Genomic DNA, 25,847 nt, shown 5'->3' on the forward strand with positions numbered 1-25,847 from the left:
GGCGGGGCAGGGGGTGGGCTTCCCACATCCCCACCCCTTGATTTGGCTAAATGAGCCTTAGCTCACCAAACCTATAAGATAGAGTCCACCTGACCCCAGGCTTTGGGAAGCCTCAGATTGGCCTAATGATCTCCCAAGTGGCTCTTGTGGGCCCCTGGAATAGAAGAGAAGGATCTTGTGCGGGCTTTTCCCCAGAGCCCCAGCATAGGGCCGGGCGGGTGGGTTTCCCTGCCTGGAGTCTCCAGAACGGGATGACAGACTGAACTCACCATGGCCAACGTACACACACATGCATCCGCATATGTGGGTACCCTGGCGTCAGAGACGGGACAGTGGCCCACCTCTGTTCTGCTGGTCCCACATGGCCCCAACCCGAGGAAAGAGGTTGCTTGAGGACCAGTACATCACCATCCCCAAAGGCCCGGCCTGGGGCACCCCATGCAGGTGGCATCAGCACTGGCACTGCTTGGAAGAGGAGCCACAGAACTTCTGGAGGAGGGTCCAAACCCTTTTGTGCCGGGGATAAAACGTTCCAAGGCGGGTAGCCTCCAGGGCACCGTGCGCCCCTGCTGAGGGTGGTGTATCCATCCCACGGGATGCGCCCCGAGGACCCCAGCCTGCCCCCCTCTTCTTAAAGCGCGGGAACACCCACCCCCCGACACACACACACACACACACACGCACCCCGACGTACACACATACACACACACACCGGCCAGAGACCAAAGGCTGGAGGGGGTGGTGGTGTTGGGCACCTTCCCGGAGCGGGCACCCAACCACTGGTCCCACTCCCGCGGGCAAGCCGGGCAGCCCCGCCCCAGCGCCGCCCCCGAACCGCGGCGGCGCCTGCGCCTGCCGGGCCCTCTAGCCCGACCAGTTCGGCCGCGCCGGGGCTCGGATTTCAAAGCCCGGGCTCCATTCCTGGTGAATGGGCCGGAGCTCGCCCGGTCTTTCCCACAGACCCCTCCCGCCACGGGCCTGCCCCTCCCCACGGCCCTCCCTCCGCGCGTCCACGTGACGTCCAAGCCTCGGCGGCTCGGATTACGGACGCCGCTCCAGTCCCCGCGCCGCCCGCCAGCCCCGCCGCGACATGGCCCGCGCCGCCCCGCGGCGGCCCGCGATCCCCGAGCGCGGCGCGGCCGGCCGCTGAGCGCAGCCCGGAGGCTGCAGGCCCGACCCGGCCTCGGAGCGAAAGCCGCCGCGGCCTGGGTCCCCTCGCCCAGCCTGCGCCCCGCCGCCGACGCTGCCGCCCGGCCCGAGCATGGAGACGGCGGAGAAGGAGTGCGGCGCCCTGGGAGGGCTCTTCCAGGCCATCGTCAACGACATGAAGGTAACGGGGCGCGGCGGGGCTGGCCGCCCTGCAGGCGCGCGGGTGCTTGTGCGGGTGCGTGCCCCCTCTGGGGACGCGTGGCGGCGGGCAGCCGTGCCCCGCTGTGTTCGTGCACCGCCGTGTCTGTTTGTCTGAGCGCGTCTGGCCTGCGACTGCCGTGCGCCCGGGTCTCTGGGTGCCCGTCTTGGGGGGTGTGGGTGCTCGTGTGTCGGGGTGTCCGTGCGGTGCCCGGGGTCCAAGCCCCGGGTCGCCCGGGTCGCAGCGCCCCCTTGGGGACCAGACCCGAGCCTGCGCACACGCGGGCTCCCCGCGCCCCAGACCCCCAAACCATGAATGGGGTTTGGCTCCGGGAGCGACTCCACGGCCCTTTAACGGGCCCGGGGTCTCTCTGGCCTCCGCCCCCTACCACCACCATCCCCCCCACTCCCCCGCCCACGACGGCCCGGGAGCCCAGACAATGCTGTCACCGCCAAAGCAGGGGAAAATAATAAAGCAGGGAACCGTTAACTCCTTCCCTGCCGGCCTCGGCCTCCGCACCCGCTGCCCGGGTCCCCAAAAACAAGATCCAGGACTCCAAGGTCTCCACGATGAGCGTTCCTGCATCCCAAGGCTTCTGTCCCCACCTTGGGAGGAGGAGGGAGAAGGTTGGGTTGATGGAGCAGCCCCAGGGAAGGGCTACTCTTGCTCCGGGCTGTCAGCTCCAGCCCCTCCCCATGATTACCCAAGGTCAGGCTGCAGCGGGCCACCAATTCCTGGCCCACCGCTGGCTCACCAGGTGGGGAAACTGAGGCCTGGGAATGGTTCAAGGTCATTAAGGAGACTGCTGGACACTCCCTGACCTCACCTCTCACTGGTGGTCTAGGGAGTGAGGGGGCTCCTCTCCCCCAAAGAGGCTAAGGTTTGGCAGGGCCGCCCCAGGCTGACTGGGCAGAGGGTAAGGGCAGCTCCGACGACAGGATGGGGACCAGGAAGCAGCGTTTCTACCCTTCCCCTCTGGGGCAGGCCTGTGGGGCAGGGGAAGAGCAGGGGAGAGAACTGGGACCTCGTCAGACCCCCGCCCTCACAAGCTGTCTCACACTCCCAAGTACACAACATAGACTCCTACTGTGGGGCCGCAGGCCCCGGGAGGACACACCGCAGTGCCCAAGCAGGCCCTTCGGGGGCTCCCAGTGCTGCCAGGGGAACAGCCCCAGGGGCAGCTGCCAGATCCCTGCGCCCGCGCCCCCACCCCCACCCCCAAGAGAACTGGAGCCACCCTCACTAGGAACTACAGGGTTAACAGCATGCATAGGTGCCACTCACTGCCCCCGTATAGGGTGCTCCCCTGAGCGCTCCATCCCCTGCAACTCCACTCCAAGCTGCTTCTGCCGGCCCCCAAAAGTCCTGGCCTCTCTCTGCCCTCAGCAGCCCCTCCTGCCCTGTGGACATCACAGCCCTGGCACCGGCTTTCCTTCCTGGGACCAAGCAGCCCAGACAACCCTCCCCCAACCATTCCCAGGGCTGGCAGAGGGGGGGACCTTCCCACACCCTCCTCCTTCTGGCATCCTCTCCACAAACACTGCAGAGAGCAGCAGCTTTTGCACAGAGCAGAGGGGCAGGACTGTCTCCCTCCCTCTCCAGGCAATTTGCAAGGCACTTTGGGATGAGATAGAAGGAAATGGGCCCAGGTTGTAACAAGTGATTGAGGCAGGATTTTCTGACATGTGGAAGCAAACTGGGAGAGGTTTCACCTGCGGTGATGCCAAGTCCCGATATACCTACGACACATGCATGTGTTTGGGCCAGGGACAGAGCAGGGGACCGGGCCACCTGGAGGTCGATCATCTGGATTTGAGGCACGGCTTCTGGCTGTTTCCTTCTGTGGCCTGAGCCACAGAAGCAGCAGGGTTTCCGTAGAGGAACGTGGCCAGGTTGAGGTGACTGAGCTTACCTGTGAGGCCCCTCCACACAGGGCAAGCACGGCCACAGGCCCCACAACAGCACACCCCGGCCCTCCTGGAGGCCCAGACCCTGGCGTGGGAGAGGCAGAGTGGGGGAGGAGGACTTACACCTGGAGGCTGGGGGGCCTGGAGGAGGACAGTAGCTCAGGGATCGGGAGGGGGCCCTCGGGAGCTTTCCTTGCCTGCTGTGCCTCATTTAGCTCAGATGCCCATCGAATCTCAGAGAAGGGCAGGGACTTGCCCAAGATGACAGGGCTGGGTGTGGCACCCAGGGCTCTGCCTCAGCCCCAGGCCTCACCTTCAGCAGCACTGGCCCATCCAGAAAACAGGGTCATAATCTTTGCCTGCCCTCAAGAGTGGGGAGTGTCACCCGGACACATAGGCCCTGGCCAGGTGGGAGAGGCTCCTGGCAGAGAAGCAGGGGTCAAGTGTCTGCTCTGTCTGCCAGCATTAACCTAGCATTTACTGTGTGCCGGGCACTGTGCTAGTGCTTTCCATGCAGTCTCCATACTGACCTGCTGACATCGGTGCACTTCCCATCCTGACCTTACAGGTGAGCAGACAGGCTCAGAGGGGATGCCCTGGCCCAAGGCCACCCAGAAAGACCCCTCTCTGGGATTGCAGCCTGAGTCGCTCACCTGCACAGCCCAGGGCCCGGTCAGAGACAGTGTCCGGGGGCCAGGGGCCTGGGGCCCAGCAGCCTCCATATCGGTCTCATCCCATCCACTTGAGCACCTCTAGTGAGCATGTAACCTCTCCCCTCCAGAGCAGCCCACTGCTCTGGGGGCAGAGCTGGGCATCTCTCCCATCCATGTAGTTCCTGCCCCCTACCCACCCTTGATGCCCAGATATTCGTCTCCGTGCATTCCAGAAGTGGTGGGGGGTGGATCCCTGACGTGTAGTGACCAGTCAGACAAGGGATCAGATCCTGACCCTGGCACTCGATGGCCTTGGGCAAGCTGGTTAATCTCTCTGAGCCTCAGTTTCCTCTTCTGTAGAATGGGGGTGACAACAGTATTCATTTCACAGGGTCATTGTAAGGATTCCATGCGATCACACAGTGCCTGGCCCACCGCACGCTCTTGATCAACAGTAGCAGTCCCTGTCACTAGTGATGACAACCCAGGGTCCTAGAACCTGACAGCCAGGGCGCGGCCCACGTGAGGGCACAGGTCCAGGTGAAGACTGAGGACACCCCTGGGGCCCTGGCTGCTTCGGCCCCTCAACCTCACCTCTAGGGTCCTCATGAGTTACTAGTGGCAGGTGGAGTCTCAGGTCCTTAGAGACCCAGGTGCTCCTGTCCATCTGCTGAGGAGGGACTGGGCCTGGCCTCCCCCACGCCCCATCCTGTCCCCTCTCCACCGGGAAAGCCAAGGCTGTGAGGGTCTGGGTTGGAGCCATCCTGGCTGGGCAGAAGCGTCGGGGTGGGCCCCAGCCGGGGACTTTAATGGGGTAGGGACCTGTGTCTTCCCAGCTTCTCCCAGTCTGCTGCCCTCTGAGACTGCCCAGAGGCTGCTGGGAGTGCTTAGGTTTTCTGGGGGCCAGGACGGTGCCTCTGGACCCCTGTACCCACAGCATCATCCCTCCTCCCTGGAGGTCTTGGCAAGGCTTAGGGCTGAGGGTGTTGAGGTCACGGAGGGCGCCAGGCCCTCAGGACTGTCAGGGGTGGCCTCCCGGGCTCCTTTACCCTGAGCTGTGCCGCACAGAGACAGCCCACGCACAGCCTCCCCCTTCCCGCTCCAGCCTGTGTGAACTTCTCAAATATTTGCTTTCCCTGGCCACTGGTTGGGCTGGGCTGGGAGGGGATGGAGTTTCTGAGGCTCCCAGAAGCTGCCCTGTTCTCCCCACCCCTGCAGGCTGGCCCTGTCCCTGGGGTTCCAGCCTGGCAAAGCCTCCCTCTGAGGCCTTGGGGACTGGGGTCTCTGCCTTCCCCCTTTCCACCGGAAAATCCCCAGCTCCCAGCGTCCCATCCCACATGGAAGGGAAGGTCGGCAGCACTTTGGGGCTAGGGGCTTTGCCGGCCTGAGGCTCCCCTTCAAGGATCAAGTCTTCCACAGGGCCATTGGGCCAGGACCCAACAGCCATGCGAGGGCCCCATTAGCCAGAAAAACCCCTTGATCTCACTGGACAACTTGATCACCAAGAGCCTGGCTTCCCTACTGGGAAACCCCCTCCCAACTCAGAACTTTGGGCCAGGCTGGGATAAAGGCCACACTGTGTCCCCAGGAGGGGAGGGGAGCCGGGGGTGGAGAAAGGTGGCTCTGTTGGCCGCACAAGGCCCCATTCAGCCTGGGGCCTGACTGTCCCAGGCAGGCTGGCCAGGCTCTGAAGCAGCCATAGCCTCCCCAGGCCTGGGAGCCACCTCTGCTGGCCCAGGATGGATGGATGGCCGGGCTGGCAGCTCCTTCCAGGGCACAGGGTGGGGGCCCCAGAGGCCCCAGTTCAGACCTAGCATGCCTTGAGCCCTGGCACTGTGCCTCTGCCCCCATGCCACGTGGACCATCCTGGGCTGTGTCGGGGGAACATAGTTCCCCTCGTGTGGCTCAGCCCAGATTCCCTGCCAGGCCCCTCCCATCCCCGAGGAGACAGGACCTGCCATTCACTGTTTCCATCTCCGTTGAGGATGTGGGCCACCATTGCAGACAGTGGGCCAGAGTTCCTGACTGTCAGGAAGGGAGGAATGGGCAAAGGTGCCTGTTCCCAGGGCCAGGCCTTCTTCATGCCCCAGGTCTCTGTCCTTGGTCGCCTTTCCCCCTAGAGAGCCCAGGAGCCTTCCTCTCCGCAGGGGCAGGGCTGCTGTCTTAGAAACTGCCCAGAGTCTGGACCCAGGCATGTGGGGAGCCCAGCCCAGGTAGAGCCCTGCAGTCTTCATGGAGTCTCCCTTCCTCTCCCATCTCCTCTGCAGGGCTCCTACCCCATCTGGGAGGACTTCAACTCCAAGGCCACAAAGCTGCATTCCCAGCTGAGGTGAGGCTGCTGAGGGTGCCCCAGCTGGGGAGGGAATGGGTAGAAAAGACACCTCACCCACAGACCATCCCGCTGTCCATCTCCCCAGGACCACTGTGCTGGCTGCTGTGGCCTTCCTGGATGCCTTCCAGAAAGTGGCTGACATGGCCACCAACACCCGAGGTAGGGAGGGGGCATGGCTGGAGGTTGGGGATGCCCCAGGTTGGGCTTGGAAGCTGGAAAGGCTGAGTGGAATATGAACTGGGAAGAGGACACCAGGCCCAGAGTCGGGACCTTGAGTTCTCCCTAATGGAATGGGCTTTTTGTGGAGAGAGTGAGCCTCTCGTCATTAGAGGCATGCAAGCAGGAGTGGGTGAAAGATGACAGGATGTTACAAAGGGGGGTTCCCTTCTCGCTTCTGGGCGGCTGGTTTGACCCCTCAGCCACAGTTGTTCGTGCTTCCCTATGGTGAGTTTGACTGTGGCTTCTTTTCCACCGCCTTCTGCCCTTCTGAGAGCACAGGGGGCAGGTGAACATTCCCTGTTGGCCTTGGCATCTCCTCTGCATTCTGGTCCGAGGAGCAGGGACCTGGGTCCCCTGCTCCTTCGGGTGGTGAGAACCAAGGCAGTGGGCGCATGCTGGCACTCTCACACCTGCATCTGGGCACACCTGGAGGGGGTTCCTGGTAGGGCAGGAGGGGATTTTGGTTGGATCTTTGGATGTCTTTGATGCCAGCCTCTCCCAGCTGGGGTGAAGGGCAGCTCCTGGCCCGACCAGCAGAGCAGCCGCAGCTGCAGGAGGCTGGCATAGCCAGGATGGGCAGGACCTTGGTCCAGTTCGGAGGAGGGCCTTGGTAAATACTGAGAAGAGATCAAGTCGCCTGCTGGGGCCGGCAGGATTGCGGAAAGCTGGGGGGCGGGGCGCGAGGTGCCGGCTCGGCCTTCGCGGGCCTGTGCGCCCCCTCGTGGCCTGAGGCCGGGACTGCAGAAGCCCCGGCGGGCCCATTCACATGCTGCGCGCTTGCCTCGCCAGGGGCCACGCGGGATATTGGCTCGGCGCTCACGCGCATGTGCATGCGCCACCGCAGCATCGAGACCAAGCTGCGGCAGTTCACCAAGTGAGTGGGCGCTGCGGTCGGGGAGGGGGGCGTGTCACGGGGACACCTCCATGGTGGACCTGACCCTCTTGCCCCCGCCCACAGTGCGCTCCTGGAGAGCCTCATCAACCCACTGCAGGAGCGCATCGAGGACTGGAAGAAGTCGGCCAACCAGCTGGACAAGGACCACGCAAAAGGTGGGTCTGGGGCTCGGCCCGTGCTTCCCGCCCCCCACTGGACGGAAACCGCCGTCACAGGGCTCCTTTCTCATCCCTTGCACAGAGTACAAACGAGCCAGGCATGAGATCAAGAAGAAATCTTCAGACACGCTGAAGCTGCAGAAGAAAGCACGCAAAGGTAGAGCCCAGAGCTGGCCCACAGAGGCACAGCCCCACGGGGCCCCGCTCTGTATCCCCTGCTGCCCTGTGGGGCACCCCAGGGCATCATCCTGGCCTGAGGGGTCCTATCCCGCACACAGGACCCTCCAACCTGTTGGGTGGGGCAGAGGGAGCACCTTGCACCCCAGACCCGACCCAGGACCTCCCCTCCCAGGGAGGCAGCAGGAGGCCAACAGGCCCAGGCACCCCCAGACCCCACCCCACCCCTACCCCCAGGAGTGGCTCTGTCCATCCGGCTGTCTTTCACACATTCTTTCTTTCTCTGTCTCTCCTCTCCTCTCCTCGTCCCAATCCTTCCTGTAGAGCTACTTGGTAAGTCAGATGTCCATCCCTCCAGCTGCTCCTCCCGTCCTTGTCGTCCTTGTCGCATTTGTCTGTCTCCCCCAGCTCAGGGCCAGTGGAAGGAGCCTCTCCAGGCCAAGGAAGAGCGAGGAAGGCGGTCGGTCCAGCGAGGGAGGGGCCTGGGGCACAGTCCCCTTGGGGCCCCTGGGGCCCCTGGCCAGGGATGAGTCCGGGGCCACTGCTGGGGTCAGTCTGCCAGGCCAAGAGGGGTTGGACCGGGCAGGGTGGGGACACAGGCCCTGGCTGCCCCGCCCCCACCAGGCCCTCCCAGAGTCCTTACCTCTTGCCTCCCCACTTCCTGTCTCGCTGTCTCCTTTACATCATCTTCTCGCCTCTCCGTGTCTCTCTCGCCGCTTCTTGGTGTCGCTGTTGCTGTCCTTGTGCATCATTCCCTGAGCTGAGGGGGGACCCACACGGAGGCACCCCGTTCCCTGTCCCCTGGGCCCAGCCCCTAGCCCTCTTGGCCCCTACACCCCCTCGTGGCCTGGCCTACAGCTGCGCCCCCCACGCTCTACTTTGTCCTGCTTCCCTTCCTCCTCCCTGTGCCCTGGGACGTGAGGGGCCACCATCCTGTGGGCAGTGAGGGTATCCTGGGGGGTGGAAGTCTCAGCTCTTGTGGAGGCTGCCACTGGGCTCTCCTGAGCACAGCTGCACCAAGGGCGGCCCTGGGGCTGCCCAGGGCTCTGCTCACCCCAGGACCTGGGTGGCTTCGCAGCTTTGGTATCTTTCCTGTGTGCTTTGTTTATCTGTCCTCTCTGTCTGCTCTGGGGACCAGCCCTTCCACGAGCCCCAGCGTCCCGACTGCCCTCCCCAATCCCCTGGCCCCCATGGCAGTGCCCAGCCCCACGACCAGGGACACCACCACAGGGTCTGAGCTGTGGATGCAGTGGGCCGGGCCGGCATCCCCAGCGTGGCCTCTCCTCCCAACCCCTCCAGGGAAAGGAGACTTGCAGCCCCAGCTGGACAGTGCCCTGCAGGACGTGAACGACATGTACCTGCTGCTGGAGGAGACGGAGAAGCAGGCGGTGCGCCGGGCCCTGATTGAGGAGCGTGGCCGCTTCTGCACCTTTATCACCTTCCTGCAGCCTGTGGTGGTGGGTTCCTCGGGAACAGAGAGGCGTTCTGAGCGTCTCCACCATTGGGCTAGTTGAGGGGTTCCCAAGAACCATGATTTGGGAGCCTCCATCAGCCCAAGCAGCGTTGGTTGGTGGGAAGGGGTGAGGGAGGGGAGACCCAGTGTGGCCTGGTCCTCCAGGGTGCATGGGCAGGGGCGGGGCCGAGAGGCTGACTCACTGCTCCATCAGAACGGCGAGCTGACCATGCTGGGAGAGATCACCCACCTGCAGGGCATCATCGATGACCTGGTGGTGCTGACCGCGGAGCCACACAAGCTGCCCCCCGCCAGCGAGCAGGTGCGGCCAGCCCTGGGGACAGGACAGCGGAGGGGATGGCTTGCCCTTGGTTGGGGATGATAGAGGAGAAAAGGGGACAGCATTTGGAGGAGGCAGCTGGACACAGAGGGCCACCTGTGGGGATCTAGGAGCATCTGCCCAGGTGAGGGGCGGTGTGCCCAGGACCCAATGGGGGCCTTATATCGAGAGCAGACGGGTGGAAGTCCCAGACCCACAGGATCCCCCTGAGAAAGCAAGGCCTGATGATGCCTACCTGGCATCCACACCCAGACCCGTCAGCTCCCCTAGACACAGACGCTCCTGCCCCCATGTGCCGCCCTGCCCACTTCGCCTCACCACCATGCTCCCATTGCACTAGGGTCAGCCCTACCTGACAGCGCCGTGGCGTTGCTCTCACTAGGCGCCTACTGTGTGCCCAGCCCACACGGAGCACTTCCCATGGGTCACCTCATTCATTCACCCCAGTGGCCCTCTAAAATAGGAATGATTGGCTGCATTTCACAGGAGAAACCCAGGAGAGACCCAGGAACTTGCCCGAGAGCAGAGCAGAGCCAGGATTTGAACCCCGTGGTGTCCTTCATGGTCACTCTGGCCTGGCTCCTCTGCCAGCGACAGTGAGTCCTCAGGAGCACCAGGTTCTCCCATGTCCTGGCCTGCGCGGCTTCCCTGAGAAGCAGAGGGGGCAGAATCTCCCCAGGCATCCCCCCCAGCCCTCTGGCAGCCCTGCTTCCTGCCCCTGAGTGAGGAGCTTGTGTTAGGAAAAGGCTGGGGGGCAGGGGGCTTCAGACTCCCAGGGATCTCCTTTGGGGCCCGGTTCTCAATTGGGAAGACAGCAGGGGGCCTCTGGCCCTACTAGCCCTCGGAGGGGAGGCCCAGGAAAAGGATGAGGCTTTCTGCAGGGCAGGGCTGCTTCCAGTGACCCCATTCATGTCCATCCAGGTAATCAAAGACTTGAAGGGCTCAGACTACAGCTGGTCCTACCAGACCCCACCCTCATCGCCCAGCAGCTCCAGCTCCCGGAAGTCCAGTATGTGCAGGTCAGTGGGGGGCTGAAGTGGGGTGCAGGGAGGGGCAGGGGTACTGCAGCAAGGGATCGGGAAGGTCCCACCAAAACTGCATCAAGAATAGCTTCAGGGCCCCAGAATTCACACAACTCCTACGTCACCAAGGAATCTGCAAGCATAGGGGAAACTTCTCTCGTTGCAAGACTGCTGCTAGTGCAGGCGTGTGTTGGGGGCGGGCGGAGGGGCAGCAGCTTCATTTATGGAGCAGTAAGTATGCACCAGGTGCCGTGCTAAATGCTTTATGCATTTTCTTCATTGAATCCTAGCACCACCGTATCAGGTATGGTGTTGTCTCCATTTCACAGACGGGAAGGCTGAGGTACAGAACCCCAGCATTTAACCACTAGACTCTGCCAGGCTCAACACGTCCTGGGGCAATAGTAAGAGCCTGAGACGGGGAGGGCGCTGGAGGCATTGGGGAACATGCGCTGAGGCTACAAGCTTATTACCTTATGGACACTGCAGCCTGGCTGGTTCCTGAGAGCTGGTGCCTGGGCAGCTGCCACAGGCCCGAACCTCGGCCTAAGCTGGGCCCCGAGGTCTTGCAGAGCCAGGGAGAGGCCAAAGGTCTTGCTCGGTCACCGGTCGGGCTCAGACGCAGGAGCACTTCCTGGGTGGGATTGGGAGAGCTATTTAAGATTCAAGGCTCCTCGGCGGGAGGGCAGTGAGCATAGTGCGGGTTCCTGGCGGGGAGACCCCTCTGTGCCAGGCACCCTTTCCCCAGATCCACCTTGGCTGGGCAACCGGGGGCATGGGCAGTAAGGCAGGCACAGCAGTCAGCGGCTCCTGCAGGGAGAGGAGGGTCCACGTCAACTGGCGGCTCTTCAGCCCCCGGGTGGGTGACTGGCACAGGAGGGGAGAGTTGATTGCAGGGGACACCCATGACCAAGGGTGGAGGCTGGGGACCTTCCCGGTCATGCTCAGGAGGAAGGCGACCTTCATTGCCAGGAACGTTGCCCAGGGATGAAATGGTTGCGTAGAGGATATGAACTACAGAGGGCTGGACACCCTTCAGGGGGCGGAAAGGATGAGGGCAATGGTGAGTCCAAGCCCCACACAGACCGTCACCACGCAGTAGACATTCAATTAGGATTTGATAGCAAATATCAGACTTTGAGAAGACAGTCATGATCAGGCTTATGTCTGGTTGTAGCCTCACTGGGAAACTCTTTGATGCTGGGTGACTCCGTTTCTTCCTTGTTAACCTAAGGTCTCCTGTTCTTGATGGCAGAGTAGGAGGTAGCACTGGGGTGCTCCGGGGGCAGGTGCTGGGCCAGCTCTTCAGTGTGGTCCCCTGCCCAGGCCCCACCCTGTCCCACAGTCCTGGAACCCAGCTCCTCTGTGGCACTTTGGTCTCAGGACCTTGTAGTCTGACATTGTCTTTTCCTTCCTTTGCCCCTCACCTCTCTCCCCCACCCTCGTCTGTCACCCTTCCACACACACCCCTGTGTCTCCCTGTCTGGCTGCTGTGCACCCCCCTTCACTCCCCCAGCGCCCCCAGCAGCAGTAGCAGTGCCAAGGGTGGCGGAGCCCCGTGGCCTGGGGGTGCCCAAACATACTCACCTGGTTCCACCTGTCGCTACCGCAGCCTGGCACAGCCGGCCACCGCCAGCGCCCGCCTTTCCAGCGTCTCCTCCCACGACTCTGGCTTCATCTCCCAGGATGCCACCTACTCCAAGCCCCCCTCGCCCATGCCTTCAGACGTCACCAGCCAGGTGAGGGGGCATCTGCTGAACCACCTGGGGTAGGGTGCAGTGGCATCATGCCAGCCTCAGGCCATCCACGTTGGGGGCCACCTACAGCTGTTGAGACTAGCCCTGGAGGTCCCCAGGGCCACCACATTGAGGACCAACCTCAACTCACTGCCTCAAGGCTAAGGAGAGTTGGAAGGTCTTAGAGCAGCTTACCAGCTCTGGCGCCTTGTGACCCTCCCCCTGCATAGGCTGGCTGTGATGGAGTGGCTGGCCCTAGGAGGCACCCCCAGGAGCCCCAGGATCTGCAGACATCCTCCCCCTTCTCCACACTTTGGCCAGTTCATTCTGAACACAGAGACTGGCCCAAGAATCTCTTCAGATGCAGGCTCAGATCCTGCAGCCTCAGTGAGATGGAAACAGGAACTACAGCAGAAGACAGAGGGAGGTCAGGCCACATGCCCAGGGTGCTGTCCTTCCCCATCATGGCGAGTGCCTCCATCTGAGCTCAGCATTCTCTCTTTTCCTGCCCTCTTGCCCAAGGATGTCCCCACTGCATTGCCAGTCTCCCCTCCTCTGCTGGCTCATTCCTGTCAGCACACAAACACATGCTCTAGTGTCATCCATCTTAAAAGCCCTCCTCCCTTCCTCCATGTTCTCCTCCAGCCACCTAGTCTCTCCTTCACAGCAAAACTTCTCAAAAGACTTGTCCACACTGACCACCTCTACCTCATTCCCCATTCACTCCTGTCTGCTTTACCTATCAGTAATTGAAAAGCTGGAATTGTTCATTTCTCCCATATAGCTCTATCCGTTTGCTTTATATATTTTGAGACTATTTTATTAGGTGCATACAACTTCAAAATGTTAACTCTTCTTAGTGAACTGAATCTCCTAACGTGATGTAGTTGATCTTCTGTTACTTTTATGTTTTCTAGCTTAAAGTCTGTTTTGATATTACTACAGCTCCTTGAGCTTTATTTTGCTCAATGTTTATGGTATCATTTTCTGTCTCTTAGCTTTTAAGCTCACTATGTCCTTATGTTTTAGATGAGTCTCTTATAAACAGCATATGCCTAGATTTTCTTTTCTTATCCAATCTGACAATCTCTTAATTGACGTTTTTAGTCCATTCACATTTATTATGATTACTGGCATATTTAGACTTCTGTCTTACTTTTTTCTTTCTATTCATTCTGCTTTTTCTGTGCTGCTTTTGTCTCTTCTCTTGCTTTTTGTTTTTTCCTTTCCCCATTATTTTCCTTCTACTGGATTTTAAGTTATACTTCTTATTTCATTTCTTTTACAGGTTATCTTGAAATTTTACCATGCATCTGTAGCAAAGTCACAGCCCCACCTCCTGAATAATTCAAGGACCTTAACGTATATTTTAACTTCAGTCACCCACTCCCTCCCCTTATAAGCTATATATATCTCCTTTTTAATCGTCCCCATGATTGACATTTTTCTTCTTAATTTTATCATTATTTTATACATACAGTATCTGTGTGTTTAGATTTACCCATATGTGTTTACACTTTTTTTGTTCATTTTTTCCTTGTATCCCATCTTCCTTCTAAGGTCACTTTCCTTCTTTCTGAAGTAAAATATGTCCTTTAGAAGTTCTTTTAGAATGCGTCTGTAGTAGTGAACTCAGTTTTTGTTTATCTGTAAACATGCTTTATATTTTTCCTCTTTCTTGAAAGTTAGTTTTGCCAGGGATGCAATTCTGGGGTGACAGTTACTCCGTTTCCACATTTTGAAGATATATTCCCCCTGTGTTCTGGATTCTGTGGCTGGTTGTAACGTCTGCTGTCAGTCACTGTTGTGCCTTTGTGAATGATCTGACTTCTCTCTCTGGCCACTTTAGTTTTTCTACAATGTATCTAATTGTGGATTTGTTTTTCTTTAACCTCACTTGGTGTGTTTGTGTTTCTCTATCTCTGTATTCATGTTTTTCATTTGTTCTAGGAATTTTCAACCATTATCTCTCTTTTTTTCCATATATAAATTTATTTATTTATTTATTTATTTTTGGCTGAGTTGGGTCTTTGTTGCTGCACGTGGGCTTTCTCTGGTTTCGGCGAGTGGGGGCTGCTCTTCATCGCGGTGCGCGGGCTTCTCATTGCGGTGACTTCTCTTGTTGCGGAGCACGGGCTCTAGACATGCAGGCCTCAGTAGTAGTGGCTTGCAGGCTCTAGAGCACAGGCTCAGTAGTTGTGGTACACGGGCTTAGTTGCTCCACGGCATGTGGGATCTTCCTGGACCAGGGCTCGAACCCGTGTCCCCTGCATTGGCAGGCAGCTTCTTAACCACTGCACCACCAGGGAAGCCCGTCAACCATTATCTCTTTATTCTTACTTTCATTTGTGTGTTTCTTCACTGTCATATTTCCCATCTCTTTGTTTCTCTGGATAATTTCTTCAGGTCCATCTTCCAATGTACTTTTTCTCTATTTTATAGCTATTTAACTTATCCATTAAGGGTTTGTTTTAATTCTGAAATAATTTTAGCCTTGTAGAAAATCTGTAAAAAGAGTGCAGAGTTCCCACCCACCCTCCCCACAGTCTCCCCGGATGTTAACATCTCACGTAACTACCAAACAATTTTCAAAACCAGGAAATTAACACAGGCACAATACTGTTAACTAGTCAACAGACTCTTCACATTTTGCCAGCTTTCTCACTAACGTCCTTTTCCTGGTCCAGGAGTCCAGAATCCAGTACAGGACCCTGCCTTGCATTTTATTACCATCTCTCTTTAGGCTTCTCCAGTCTAATAATGGCTCCTCAGTCCCTCTTAAATGACTTTTGAATAGTGGTTATGTATTTCGTAGAATATCCCTCATCTTGAGTGTCTCTGATGTCTTCCCATAATTAAATGGGCAGGAAGAGCACAGCAGTGGTTTACTGCTATTCCACCTCCTCACCAGACCTTGGTATCCTTTTCATTTGAGCCGTTCTGATAGGTATTATATCATAGTGCCCTGTGTCTTTAATTTGTATTTCCCCGATGACTAATGAGGTTGAACACCTTTTCATACTTTTAAAGGCCATTTGGATATCCTCTTTTTGTGAAGGACCTGTTCAGATCTTTTGCTTATTTTTCTCTCCTAGGTTGTCTGTCTGTTTCTTGTTGATTTGTAGAACTTCTTATATATTGTGGATACAAGCTTTTCATCTGATCATCTTCTCTGATTCTGTGGGTTGCTGTTTTACTCCCTTGATGGGGTCTTTTAATGACCTAAAGTTCTTAATTTTAATGTGTGTCCAATTTCTCCATTTTTTTTCAATTGTTATTGCTTTTTCTGTCCTGTTTGAGGTATTTTGGTGTACTCTAAGGTCACAAAGATGTTTTCCTCCAAAAAAAGCCTTTTTGTTTTACCTTTTCTTCATTTAGATCTGCAGCTCATCTGGAATTGATTGTGTGTGTGTGGGGGGGGGGGGGGAGGTAGAGGTTTTTTTTCCATGTGAATATCTAATTGACAATTTTTTGAAAATACCATCTTTTCCTCCACTGCACTGTAGTGTGTTAATCTTTGTCATAAAACGGGTGTCTGTGAATGCATAGCTGTTGCTGGAGTTTGTATTCCATTCCACTGGTTGATTTGTCTGTTCTTGTACCAATACCACACCATCTCAATTATTAATAGCTTTATAAAAAATCTTGATATCTGTTAATAAAAGTCCTCCAGCTTTGATATTCTTCAATATTACCTTGTCAGTTTTTGGCCCTTTGCATTTCCTTATAAATTTTAATATCAGCTTGTCAGTTTCCACTAAAAAAAAAACAAAAAGCAACCCCTGGGATTCTGACTGGGATTACGTATGTCTCTCCATTTATGATGGCTTTACCTTCTCTCAGTAATATTTTGCAGTTTTCATGTGAGGATCTTACACATCTACTGCTGGATTTTTTTGCCCTGGGTATTTGATGTTTATTGATGCTATTTTAAATTATTTCAGCTTTTTTCAGAGTCTTTTACTTGTTTTTTAGCTGCTGATATTTAGCAATTTGATTTTTTTTCTATGTTGATCTTGTATCCAATAACCTCACTAAAAACACATATTAGTTCTTTTGAATATTCTATAATACATACACAGTCATGTCTTTTACAAACAACCATTTTCTTCTTTGCCAGTCCTTTTGCTTTTTACTTCTTTGTCATGCTTTATTGCACTGCTAGAACTTCCAGTGCTAAGTAGAGATGGTCATCCTTATCTTTTTCCAACCTCAGAAAGAAAAGTATTGGTATTTTTGGAGATAACTCGTTATCAGATGAAGGAAGTTCCTTTCTATTGCTAGTCTAAGTGTTTTCCGTGAATGGGTGTTGAATTTTTCCGCTGTTTTCTAAATACTTTTTTCCTTTTTTATTTTTGTCTTAACAATTATATTGGTAAAATTCTAAATGTGTTTATTATTTCCTCCGAATCCTTACCTATAGAGTTTAGCTCCTTTTATTTTAGTCATCTTGGCTCATCATAAACTATTAAAAAGATCTGGGAGTCTAAACCAGGATGATTTAGAGAATCTTACTTGGCTGGTACAGGATCTGGAGAGGTGCTACTGATTAGTTCCCTTCCAGGTTTAATTTGGGTCATCAACAGGGTGAGCTCTCCACCTTGCCACTTGCCCAGTCTCTCAACCACAGTGCTGAAGCCAGCCTCTGCCCTGGGGACCCTCATGGTCCTGTTTCTGCCCTTGCTTTTTTCTTCATTCTTTGTTGTTGTTGTTCTTTGTTATTTATGTATTTATTTATTTGGCTGTGCCGGGTCTCAGTTGTGGCATGCATGTGGGATCTAGTTCCCTGACCAGGGATCAAACCCAGGCCCCCTGCACTGGGAGTGCAGAGACTTAACCACTGGACCACCGGGGAAGTCCCTCTTTGTTGTTTTGAGTTGGGGGGCCTCCAGGGCACCTAGTTCCTGCCACTGTCCAGAGCAGGAGCCTCCTGGGCACCCTCGGTCCTGTCCTCCGTGGGCTTCTGCCCCACCATTCTGTGAAACAGTTCTGGAGGTCTGCACAGACACCCCTCCGCCTCATGTGCACAGACCCCCAGCAGCCGAGCACAACTGCCCCTCCCTCCTTTGCGCGTCAGGTTCTTCCCCTGATTCTGTGACATCACCTGCTCGTGGTCTTCCTCCACGCCACCAGCAGCTCCTGTCACTCCTGTTCACTGGGCCATCCTCTTCTTCCAAAGCACTGAATGTCAGCCTGACGTCCTTGAACCTTTTCTCTAACCACCGTCATCCTGACTGCCTAGGTGACCTAATTCTGTCCGACGGCTGCTGGATTTGTGGTTCCAAACCTGACTTCTCCCTAAACTCCAGACTGTAAATACAATTGCCTGCATTGCATCTGGGCATAGATACCTAACAGGCAGCTCAGCTTAACATGTATAGGATGGAACTCTGGACTCCATTCCTCCCCCAGGCCTGCCCTTCTGAGAAAACAGTGACACATCAACCCAGCAGTTCAAGCCAGCACCCCACTGCCCTCCTGAGTATCGCTCTTTCCCTGCCCACCACATCCAGGCCATCAGCAGCCAGCCTTCTTGTTAATCCTCAAAAGTGTGTGGTTATCAGGCTGGGCTGGGGGGCAGGTCATTGCCCATGGCGTGCGCTCTGCCTTCCACTGCATACGCTCACGGCCGTGGCCATGGCCCTGGAGGGCGTGGGGTGGGAATGCTGAGTCAGCAGGCCCTGCTGCATGCCAGCGCTGTGACCAGATCTGTTCCCTCCTCTCGTCCTGCCTCCCCGCCCATCATCCTGCCTGCTCGCCTCTGCGTGGCAGAAGTCCTCCAGCTCAGCATCCTCCGAGGCCTCGGAAACCTGCCAGTCCGTCAGCGAGTGCAGCTCCCCTACCACGGTCAGTGCTTCCCACCCGCAGCGGGACACAGGGAGGGCCCAGGTTCAACCAGAGGGGCGTGCACGAAGCACTTGCTCCCCGCGAGACAGGCCTCCTGGGCACCACATGCAGCCACTCCCCACACGCTCACATCTTTCCCTCGCGGGGCTCCCCATCCTGCCCCTGGGCCTGGCAGGACTGGGGTGTCACAGCGCCCTCCGTGCTCTGTCCTTGGCCATGATTGTGAGCCTGAGGCCCCATGTGGGTCTGGAAACCCTGAACTTCAACAACAGTGAGGGCCCCCTTGGCCATGCCCTGCAGGACTGGGCCAAGGCCGGCTCCCACGAGCAGCCCTCAGGCAGCACCCTGCAACGGAGGAAGGACCGAGTGGAGCTCCTCCGAGACACAGAGCCAGGCCCGGCTGTCGGGGGCACCCTGGGCCCCAGTGGAGAGGAGGCCCCGCGACCCCGCATGTCCCCTGCCACCATCGCAGCCAAGGTAAGCGGCAATTCCCTGGGCAGCCCAACCAGGGCCCCACCTTCACTCCTAGGTCAGCTTCAGGAGGCCAGGCAAGTGGTCGCAGGGCCAGCTCAGACTGCTCAGCCTGTTGGGGGCTGCCTGCAGTCCGGGCTGAGGGGGAAGCGGGGAGCAAGGCTTCAGCCTGCAGTCTTACCACCCCCAGCACGGTGAGGAGGTGTCCCCTGCGGCCAGTGACCTGGCCATGGTGCTGACCCGCGGCCTGAGCCTGGAGCACCAGAAGAGCAGCCGGGACTCCCTGCAGTACTCGAGCGGCTACAGCACACAGACCACCACGCCCTCCTGCTCCGAGGACACCATCCCCTCCCAAGGTAGGCCCCGGGGGCCGGGGGCAGGCGGCTGGGCCTTCACAGGCCCCCAGGGCCCCAGGCCCACTGCATCCCGTGCCCCCCAGGCTCCGACTACGACTGCTACTCAGTGAACGGGGACGCAGACGGGGAGGGCCCACCCGAGTTCGACAAGTCATCCACCATCCCTCGCAACAGCAACATCGCCCAGAACTACCGCCGCCTGATCCAGACCAAGCGCCCGGCCTCCACTGCGGGGCTGCCCACCGCCGGGCTGCCCACCACCTCGGGCGCACCCCCTGGCGTGGCCACCATCCGCCGCACGCCCTCCACCAAGCCCGCCGTGCGCCGCACCCTCTCCAGCGCCGGCCCCATCCCCATCCGGCCGCCCATCGTCCCCGTGAAGACGCCCACGGTGCCCGACTCCCCCGGCTACGTGGGGCCCACGCGGGCGGGCAGCGAGGAGTGTGTCTTCTACACCGACGAGGCCGCCTCGCCCCTGGCCCCGGACCTGGCCAGGGCCTCCCCGAAGAGGCTCAGCCTGCCCAACACAGCCTGGGGCAGCCCGTCCCCCGAGGCCGCCAGCTACCCGGGGCCGGGGGCCGGGCTGGCGGCCGAGGGCGACGAGCAGCAGCAGCAGCAGCTGGCTGCCAACCGGCACAGCCTGGTGGAGAAGCTCGGGGAGCTGGTGGCAGGCGCCCACGCCCTGGGCGAGGGCCAGTTCCCCTTCCCCACTGCCCTGTCGGCCACCCCTGTGGAGGAGACTCCCACCCCGCCCCCCGCTGCCACCAGCGACCCCCCGGCTGAAGACATGCTGGTGGCCATCCGGCGTGGGGTGCGGCTCCGCAGGACCGTCACCAACGACAGGTCGGCGCCCCGCATCTTGTGATCCCACCCTCTGGCCCGGGCGAGGCAGGTGGCCTGGTCGGTGGGCAGCGGCCACTTCAGAGCAAAGGCACAGTCAGGAGAGAGCAGAGCCAGGCAAGCTTTTTTTTTTTTTTTTTTCTTTTGAAGTCATACGAGGCAAAGCTACTTTATTGGAAAGAGACACGCATCTTGGATTTCAAGGTTTAAACAGGAAATGACTTCTTTAACAAACCTCGCCAGGACGGAGCCTGCGGGCCTGGAACTTGGATTTGGAGCCTGTTTCAACCTTTGCTTGCCCACTCTGTCCCTCCTCTTCCTCCTTCTGGGCCCTGCCTTTTCCTGGTGTGGGTGAGCCCCAGAGCCATGCTCCCTGCCCACAGCAGCAGGGCCAGGCCAGCCTCTCCTGGTCCCACCAGCCTGGGTGGGCCCGCAGTGCCACCGCTTAGCTAGCCTGGCCTGGCTTCTCGCCATCTCCCCAGGGACGGTGGCCTCGGGCTCTTCCGGAATGCTAGCCCACCCCGCCCTGACTGAGCCCCCGCCTCCTCCCTCCTCCGTCGTCTCATCTCTCTGCCTCTCCAGGCTCCTCTCCGTCGGGGAGCAGGGCCGACGGGGAGCAGCTGTGCAGGGCCCAGGGGCCCAACCGGCTAAGGTATCTGGTTTGCTGAGAAAGCTCTACGGGATGGCTGGCTGTTGGGGGCGCGCGGGGTGGGGGGAGGGCTGGGGAGGTTGCAGCTGGGAGTCCAGATGCCGTCGCCGCCGCCGTCGTCGTCGTCGTCGTTGTCGGGGAAGGGGGCCTGGGCCCAAGTCAAGCCTCTTGGGGAAGACATGCAGGGGACCTGCTTGGAGGAGGCTGGGGACCCTGAAGCAGCATCCCCTCCCCCCAGAGGTGGCTGGGGTTGGAGGCAGGGCAGGGCTGGGCAGCAGGGAAGGAGTCCAGAGGCTAGGGGTCACCTGGCCAGTCCCCCAGGAGCTGCTTTCGGATGCCGTGATGGTTTCAGCCACCTCTGGGGATGGGGGCTGGAGCTGGGGGTGGGGGGAGGGACAGGAGGGGGTTCTTTTATGAACACACAATAAAATGAGCTGACCGGACAAGGACTGCTTGTGGGGACAGGGTAGACGGTACAGGGTGTGTCCAAGAGTGCCTGAGGGACGGGGGCGGGGGGGCCCACACTGGCGTTGGGCCTGTGGCAGGAGGAGGGCCTAATGGCTCCGGAGGCCAGAGAGCAGCTCTTCTCTCCAGCGTCCGGAGCAAAGCCGCGGTGAGGTTGGAAAGGGCTGGGGGCTGGGCCTCCTGTCAGTCTGCTGCAGACCAAGGGGTGGGGGTGGGGGGAGATTAGCTTTGACTCTGTTGTCAGAGGAGCCGCCCTCCCAGGATGGTCCGGGCGGCGGGGAGTGAGGTGGCAAGTGCCCCCGCACCATGTTGCGCGCCAGCTCCAAGCAGGTAAAAGCACGTGTGACAAGTGCGAGCGGAGGACTTCCTGCGGCCCCGCAAGGCAGCCGAGGGCGGCCAGGGCGGCAGGGTCACGGGGCAGGGGCCCCTCCCGGGGTCAGGAGAGCTGGCTTTTCCTGGTCTGGATGGAGCCCAGGCTCCTGGTAGTTCTTGTGCTGGAAACTGGGGTCCAGGCACGGCAGCCAGGCGGGTGTGGGGAACCAAGGATGCCCCTGAGTATATGGAGCCCCGCGGGGTCCCCGAAGGCGGGTGGAGAACGGTACCTGTAAGTCGCTAGGTCGGAGAAAGGAGACTTGCTGAGCGCACCACACCTGGAGGAGGGCCGGGCGAGGAAGGGGGCAGGAGAGCAGGTGGCCTGTATTTGAAGGCTTGGGGCGGGGCTTACACTGCCCCTCGCCACAGGGTTTGCCCAGGTGGGCTGATTTAAGATGCAGGTTATGTGATGTGAGCAGGGTAAGGGGCAGTGGGGTGGGGGGAGAGCTGAGTCCCCATGAGGAAGAGCTTGCCCCTGGGAAGGGGGGTGGCTTCAGAGACCCAGGGAGGGGGTGGGTGCGGCACAGCTGCCCCCCACCCACCCATACTCCAGTGGCGCCCTTCCCCTCCAAGCCCCCCCCCCCCCCGCCGGGGGCTGTACATAACTCCTCCATCCCCTTGATCGCCTCGCGTCCATTTAGTGACCACCTTGCAGGCCCACCCCTTTGGGATCCGAGCCAGCCATTCCGCATCACAAACTTTGGTTTGGGGGACTTCTTTACGTTTGTTTCATTTTTCTTTTTGTACAGAGAAATATTCTTTTCAAAAAGTGTCTTTTGACTGAAGTAACTTTTCTGGTGCTGTTAACTTGTTCCTTTTTTTAATTTATTTCCCCACCCCAGGCTCCCCCTCCTGGTTCCTACTCACTTTTTCTTCCCTCCACCACCCCCTCACCACCCCCATTCCATCTGAACCATTTTGTTTCTTTTCTTTCTGTCAGTTTTTGGATAAATGATCCTCTCCTTCCCCTCCCCCCACGCCCCTGCAACCCACCCTCTCCTTGATTTAAATAGTCACTGCTACAAGTAACAAATGCACTGTGAAGATTCCAGTATTAATAAAGTTGTACTGTAATTAACACCCCTGCCTCCACCTGGCTTTCTCCACCGCTGCTCACCTGCCAGCACCCCAGCCCTTGCCCATCCCATCCCAGATCCCCGCTGGGGGTGGGGCTCCCTGCAGGGCTCCGTGATGGGGGGGGTGGGGGGGCGTGCAGGAGTCGCCAGGTCTCATGTCAGGACCCATGCCTTTGAATGCCTCAGCTCTGTCCCTGCTGGGGGCGGTCTTGGGGCTGCCAGATGGAGGGGAAGAGGGCCGTGGCGAGGATGCACTGTGGGAGATAAACCCCCCCCGCTCCCCCCCCCCCCCAGCAGTCAGGCTGGCTAAGGCTTCAGGGGCTGGGGCAGGGCTAGAAGGAACTCCGTCCCCCAAATATCTACCATTCCAGGGCCCTGGCTAAGGCCCTGACCACTCCACATCTGAATCCTCAGACCGAGGCCCCAGGGCCAGACCAGCCCATGCCCCTCCTCCTGCCTCCTGCACCTGGCAGGAGGGGAAAGCAGCCTGCTCCAGGTGGGCCTTCTCCAGGTTCACCCTCGAAGATGCAAAGCAAACCAAAACAAACCAAAACAAAGCAGGTGTTTAATAGAAAAGATAAAGGGAACTGTGGCAAGATGTGGCATTTGGCTATGCCCTCTCCCCAGCTTTGCTGCCCTCTCCCTGGCCTTGCCGAGGCATGTCCCCACCCCCATGCCCACCTGGTACAGCTCTCACCTCTTTGGGCCTAGGAGATGGTCAGCCCTGCCCTCAGGGAAGAGGGCAGCCCGGGCAGTGCCAGGAGGGGCTGTAAGCTCTGTCTTCATTGACCTTCAGGTGCCCCCAGCGCCCACCGCTCCAGGTGAGACCATGGGAGGTATGGAAGGCGGGAAGCTGAACCCTTCTCAGGCACTGAGTCCCCCTCAAAGGAAAAATGCCCCTCTAGGGTCTCCTCTCCCAAGAGGGGCTCCCCACCACCACCCAGAGAAGCCTCAGGCCCAGTCCATCTCCTGCAGGAGCTCCTCCAGCTGCCCCACCCAGTTACCATGCAGCCCACTCAGGGCAGGCGGCCTTCGCCCTGTGCCCTCAGCAGCTTCACTGAGCCGGGGCTCCAGCCGTGGATGCCGGGGGGTGGGGCAGGGAGGCGGGGGACTGCTGGCGCAGGGGGTATAGCTGGGCGGCCACACACTGTGACGAGGGCTCCAGGCCGTGAGGCTGAGGCCTTGGCACCTCACAATCCTGCCAGTTTAAGACAGGGCTTTGTTTACCTGCAGGCAACACAAACACACAAACACACAGACACAAATAAGACTGCAGGACTGGTCAACACCCCGCTCATCCCCAGACCAAGCCACACTGTCCTCCCTGTACCCAGGGCCCATCTCAGCTTCCAGAAACGGCCTGTAGCCCTGGGAAGCAGAGGGCATGCCGAGGAGGGTCCCAGCTCTGCTCAGCGACCTGGGCTCAGACACCCAGTGTCCCACCCCCAGCCCCTCAGAGCTCCTTACAGCAAGAGCAGTACAACAGCTCCATGACCCGCAAGCAGTTGTCCAGCAGAGCTTTGGGCCGCACTGGCTTCAGGCTTCCTGGGGCACTCAAGAGGGACAACACTGCTTCCACCTGGGGGCTCACCTCCACACCCTGAAAGGGAGGAAGCCTTTAGGACCACAGGTGCCACCCCCAGCCTGTGAAGAGATCCCAGGAGAGCTCTGGGGGGCGGGGTGGTGGTGGCTGTCCTGCCTGGAAGAAGGACAAGAGATCCCTGTGACCAGGACGCCTGAGAGCAATTTCTCTCCTTCCTGCAGGTGCCATTTTTCCTGGGAGGGGCTCCCTCGATGTCCCTCACTCAAGCACAACACACAGAAGCTTCTCTTTTCCTCTCCTAGGGGCAGGCCAGACAGGGAGGAGGTGGGGGCATCCTTGCTGTTCTAGCCCAGGCCCGGTCACCACCACATGAGAAGTCCCTATCCCAGGGACACTGTCCTTCAGGATGCAAAGACCCACACCGACTCCCATGAAGAAGAGACAGGACCCTCAGGAGGGTCGGTCATATCGTGAGGCGCACTAGGCACACCGACAGGGCTGGGTCTCCGGCTCCAAGCTCGGGGGCTCCTCTCCACAACACTTAACAAAAGGAACTTGGTGTGGGGAGCACCAGGCACCATGGGAGGGACAGAGCAGGGGCCAGAACTGTCGTAGAAGACACAGAGCACGGGACTTCCCTGGTGGCGCAGTGGTTAAGAATCCGCCTGCCACTGCAGGGGACACGGGTTCAAGCCCTGGTCCGGGAAGATCTCACATGCCACGGAGCAACTAAGCCCGTGCGCCACAACTACTGAGCCCCTGTATGCCACAACTACTGAAGCCCGCGCACCTAGAGCCCGTTCTCCGCGACAAAGACAAGCCACCGCCGAGAAGCCCACGCACCGCAACATAGAGTAGCCCCCGCTCGCCGTAACTAGAGAAAGCCCGCACACAGCAACGAAGACCGAACGCAGCCAAACAGAAAAATAAATAAATGTATGTATAAATAAATAAATAATAATACTTAAAAAAAAAAAAACAAGACATGGAGCAGGAGGAAACGCGGGACCTGAGCTGGGGAAGGACGTTCCTAAAAGTGAAGTGTTCTAGGTTGAACTGTGTGTCCCCCTGCCCCACAACCCCCTAAAAAAGCTCTGTCCAAGGCCCAGTCCCTAGTACCTGCGAATGTGACCTGTTTGGAAATGGGGTCTATGCAGATGTAATTAAGTCAGGGATCTCCAGATGAGATCAGTCTGGATTTATGGTGGGCCCTAAATCCAATGACTGTTGTCCTTGTAAGAGAAAGGACACAGGTCCTTCTCTGGGACACGGAGGGAGAGGCCATGTGAAGACCGAGGCGGAGGGTGGAGTGATGCTGCACAAGCCAAGAACACCATCAGCCCAGAAGCTGGAAGAGGTGGGAAAGAGCCGCCTCTGGAGCCTTTGGAGGGAGCATGGCCCTGCTGACACCTTGATTTCAGACTTCTGGTCTACAGAACTGCGATAGAATCATTTCTGTTGTTTTAAGCCACCAGTTGGTAGTAATTGGTGACGGCAGTCCCCAAAAACTAATATACAGAGGCTTAGAGAGAGAAGTGAGGGTGGCAGGAGGGCAAAGGGGCCCATGCCCATGGCCCTCTCCCTAGAGGGAGGACCCCCTGCCCCATAGATGTTGGGCACATATGGAACGGGCCGTCAACCATTAACATTGTGAGAAAGAAGAGGTTAAAAGTTGGTTCAGGGACTTCCCTGGCGGTCCAGTAGTTAAGACTTCGCCTTCCAATGCAGTGGGTGCGTGTTCAATCCCTGGTTGGGGAGCTAAGATCCCACATGCCTCATGGTCAAAAACAAAAGCATAAAACAGAAGCAATATATTGTAACAAATTCAATAAAGACTTTGAAAATGGTCCACATCAAAAAAAAAAAAAAAATCTTTAAAAAAACAAGCTGGTTCAATCTGAAGAGCCCAGGTGGGCAGGGCCTCAGTCTACCCTCAATCTCCTTCCCAGCTCAGCAGAGCTCACAGAGCCATAGACACTCCCAAGGAA

The 25,847-nt window shown here is 58.2% G+C and overlaps 2 protein-coding genes across 7 annotated transcripts in view; one reads left to right on the top strand and one right to left on the bottom strand.

Annotated features, from left to right (window-relative positions):
- Nucleotides 1–1,053: 1,053 nt before the first annotated feature.
- On the top strand, nucleotides 1,054–22,320 carry MTSS2 (MTSS I-BAR domain containing 2). Of its 4 annotated transcripts, none has more exons than XM_032611800.1 (15): nucleotides 1,054–1,330; nucleotides 6,176–6,237; nucleotides 6,326–6,399; nucleotides 7,249–7,333; nucleotides 7,418–7,509; nucleotides 7,595–7,669; nucleotides 8,014–8,022; nucleotides 8,989–9,146; nucleotides 9,357–9,464; nucleotides 10,404–10,501; nucleotides 12,021–12,243; nucleotides 18,013–18,087; nucleotides 18,388–18,564; nucleotides 18,749–18,914; nucleotides 18,998–22,320. In XM_032611800.1, the coding sequence occupies exons 1-15, from the start codon at nucleotides 1,262–1,264 to the stop codon at nucleotides 19,777–19,779; spliced, it is 2,253 nt and encodes a 750-aa protein (XP_032467691.1). In that variant the 5' UTR covers nucleotides 1,054–1,261; the 3' UTR covers nucleotides 19,780–22,320. The 4 variants fall into 4 exon arrangements, with proteins under 4 accessions (XP_032467691.1, XP_032467693.1, XP_032467692.1 ...); XM_032611802.1 differs by having other exon boundaries at nucleotides 1,122–1,330; nucleotides 12,117–12,243; XM_032611801.1 differs by lacking the exon at nucleotides 8,014–8,022 and having other exon boundaries at nucleotides 1,122–1,330.
- Nucleotides 22,321–22,861: 541 nt separating this feature from the next.
- IL34 (interleukin 34) overlaps nucleotides 22,862–25,847 on the bottom strand; it is a 60,811-nt gene continuing 57,825 nt past the window's right edge. For all 3 annotated transcript variants that reach the window (XM_032611979.1, XM_032611980.1, XM_032611981.1), the window contains 2 exons: nucleotides 23,784–23,916; nucleotides 22,862–23,543 (listed from right to left, as the gene is read on the bottom strand). In XM_032611979.1, coding sequence (XP_032467870.1) covers nucleotides 23,371–23,543; nucleotides 23,784–23,916 — 306 coding nt within the window. In that variant the 3' untranslated portion in view covers nucleotides 22,862–23,370. The remainder of the gene's footprint in view (nucleotides 23,544–23,783; nucleotides 23,917–25,847) is intronic.

This window comes from Phocoena sinus, chromosome 19, assembly GCF_008692025.1.
Source record: "Phocoena sinus isolate mPhoSin1 chromosome 19, mPhoSin1.pri, whole genome shotgun sequence".
Taxonomy (NCBI): domain Eukaryota; kingdom Metazoa; phylum Chordata; class Mammalia; order Artiodactyla; family Phocoenidae; genus Phocoena; species Phocoena sinus.

Coding starts and splice junctions, on each gene's coding strand:
- MTSS2 (XM_032611800.1), top strand. CDS start 1,262: ATGGAGACGGCGGAGAAGGAGTGCGGCGCCCTGGGAGGGCTCTTCCAG. Junction 1,331..6,175: donor CCATCGTCAACGACATGAAG/GTAACGGGGCGC, acceptor TCTCCTCTGCAG/GGCTCCTACCCCATCTGGGA. Junction 7,334..7,417: donor AAGCTGCGGCAGTTCACCAA/GTGAGTGGGCGC, acceptor CCCCGCCCACAG/TGCGCTCCTGGAGAGCCTCA.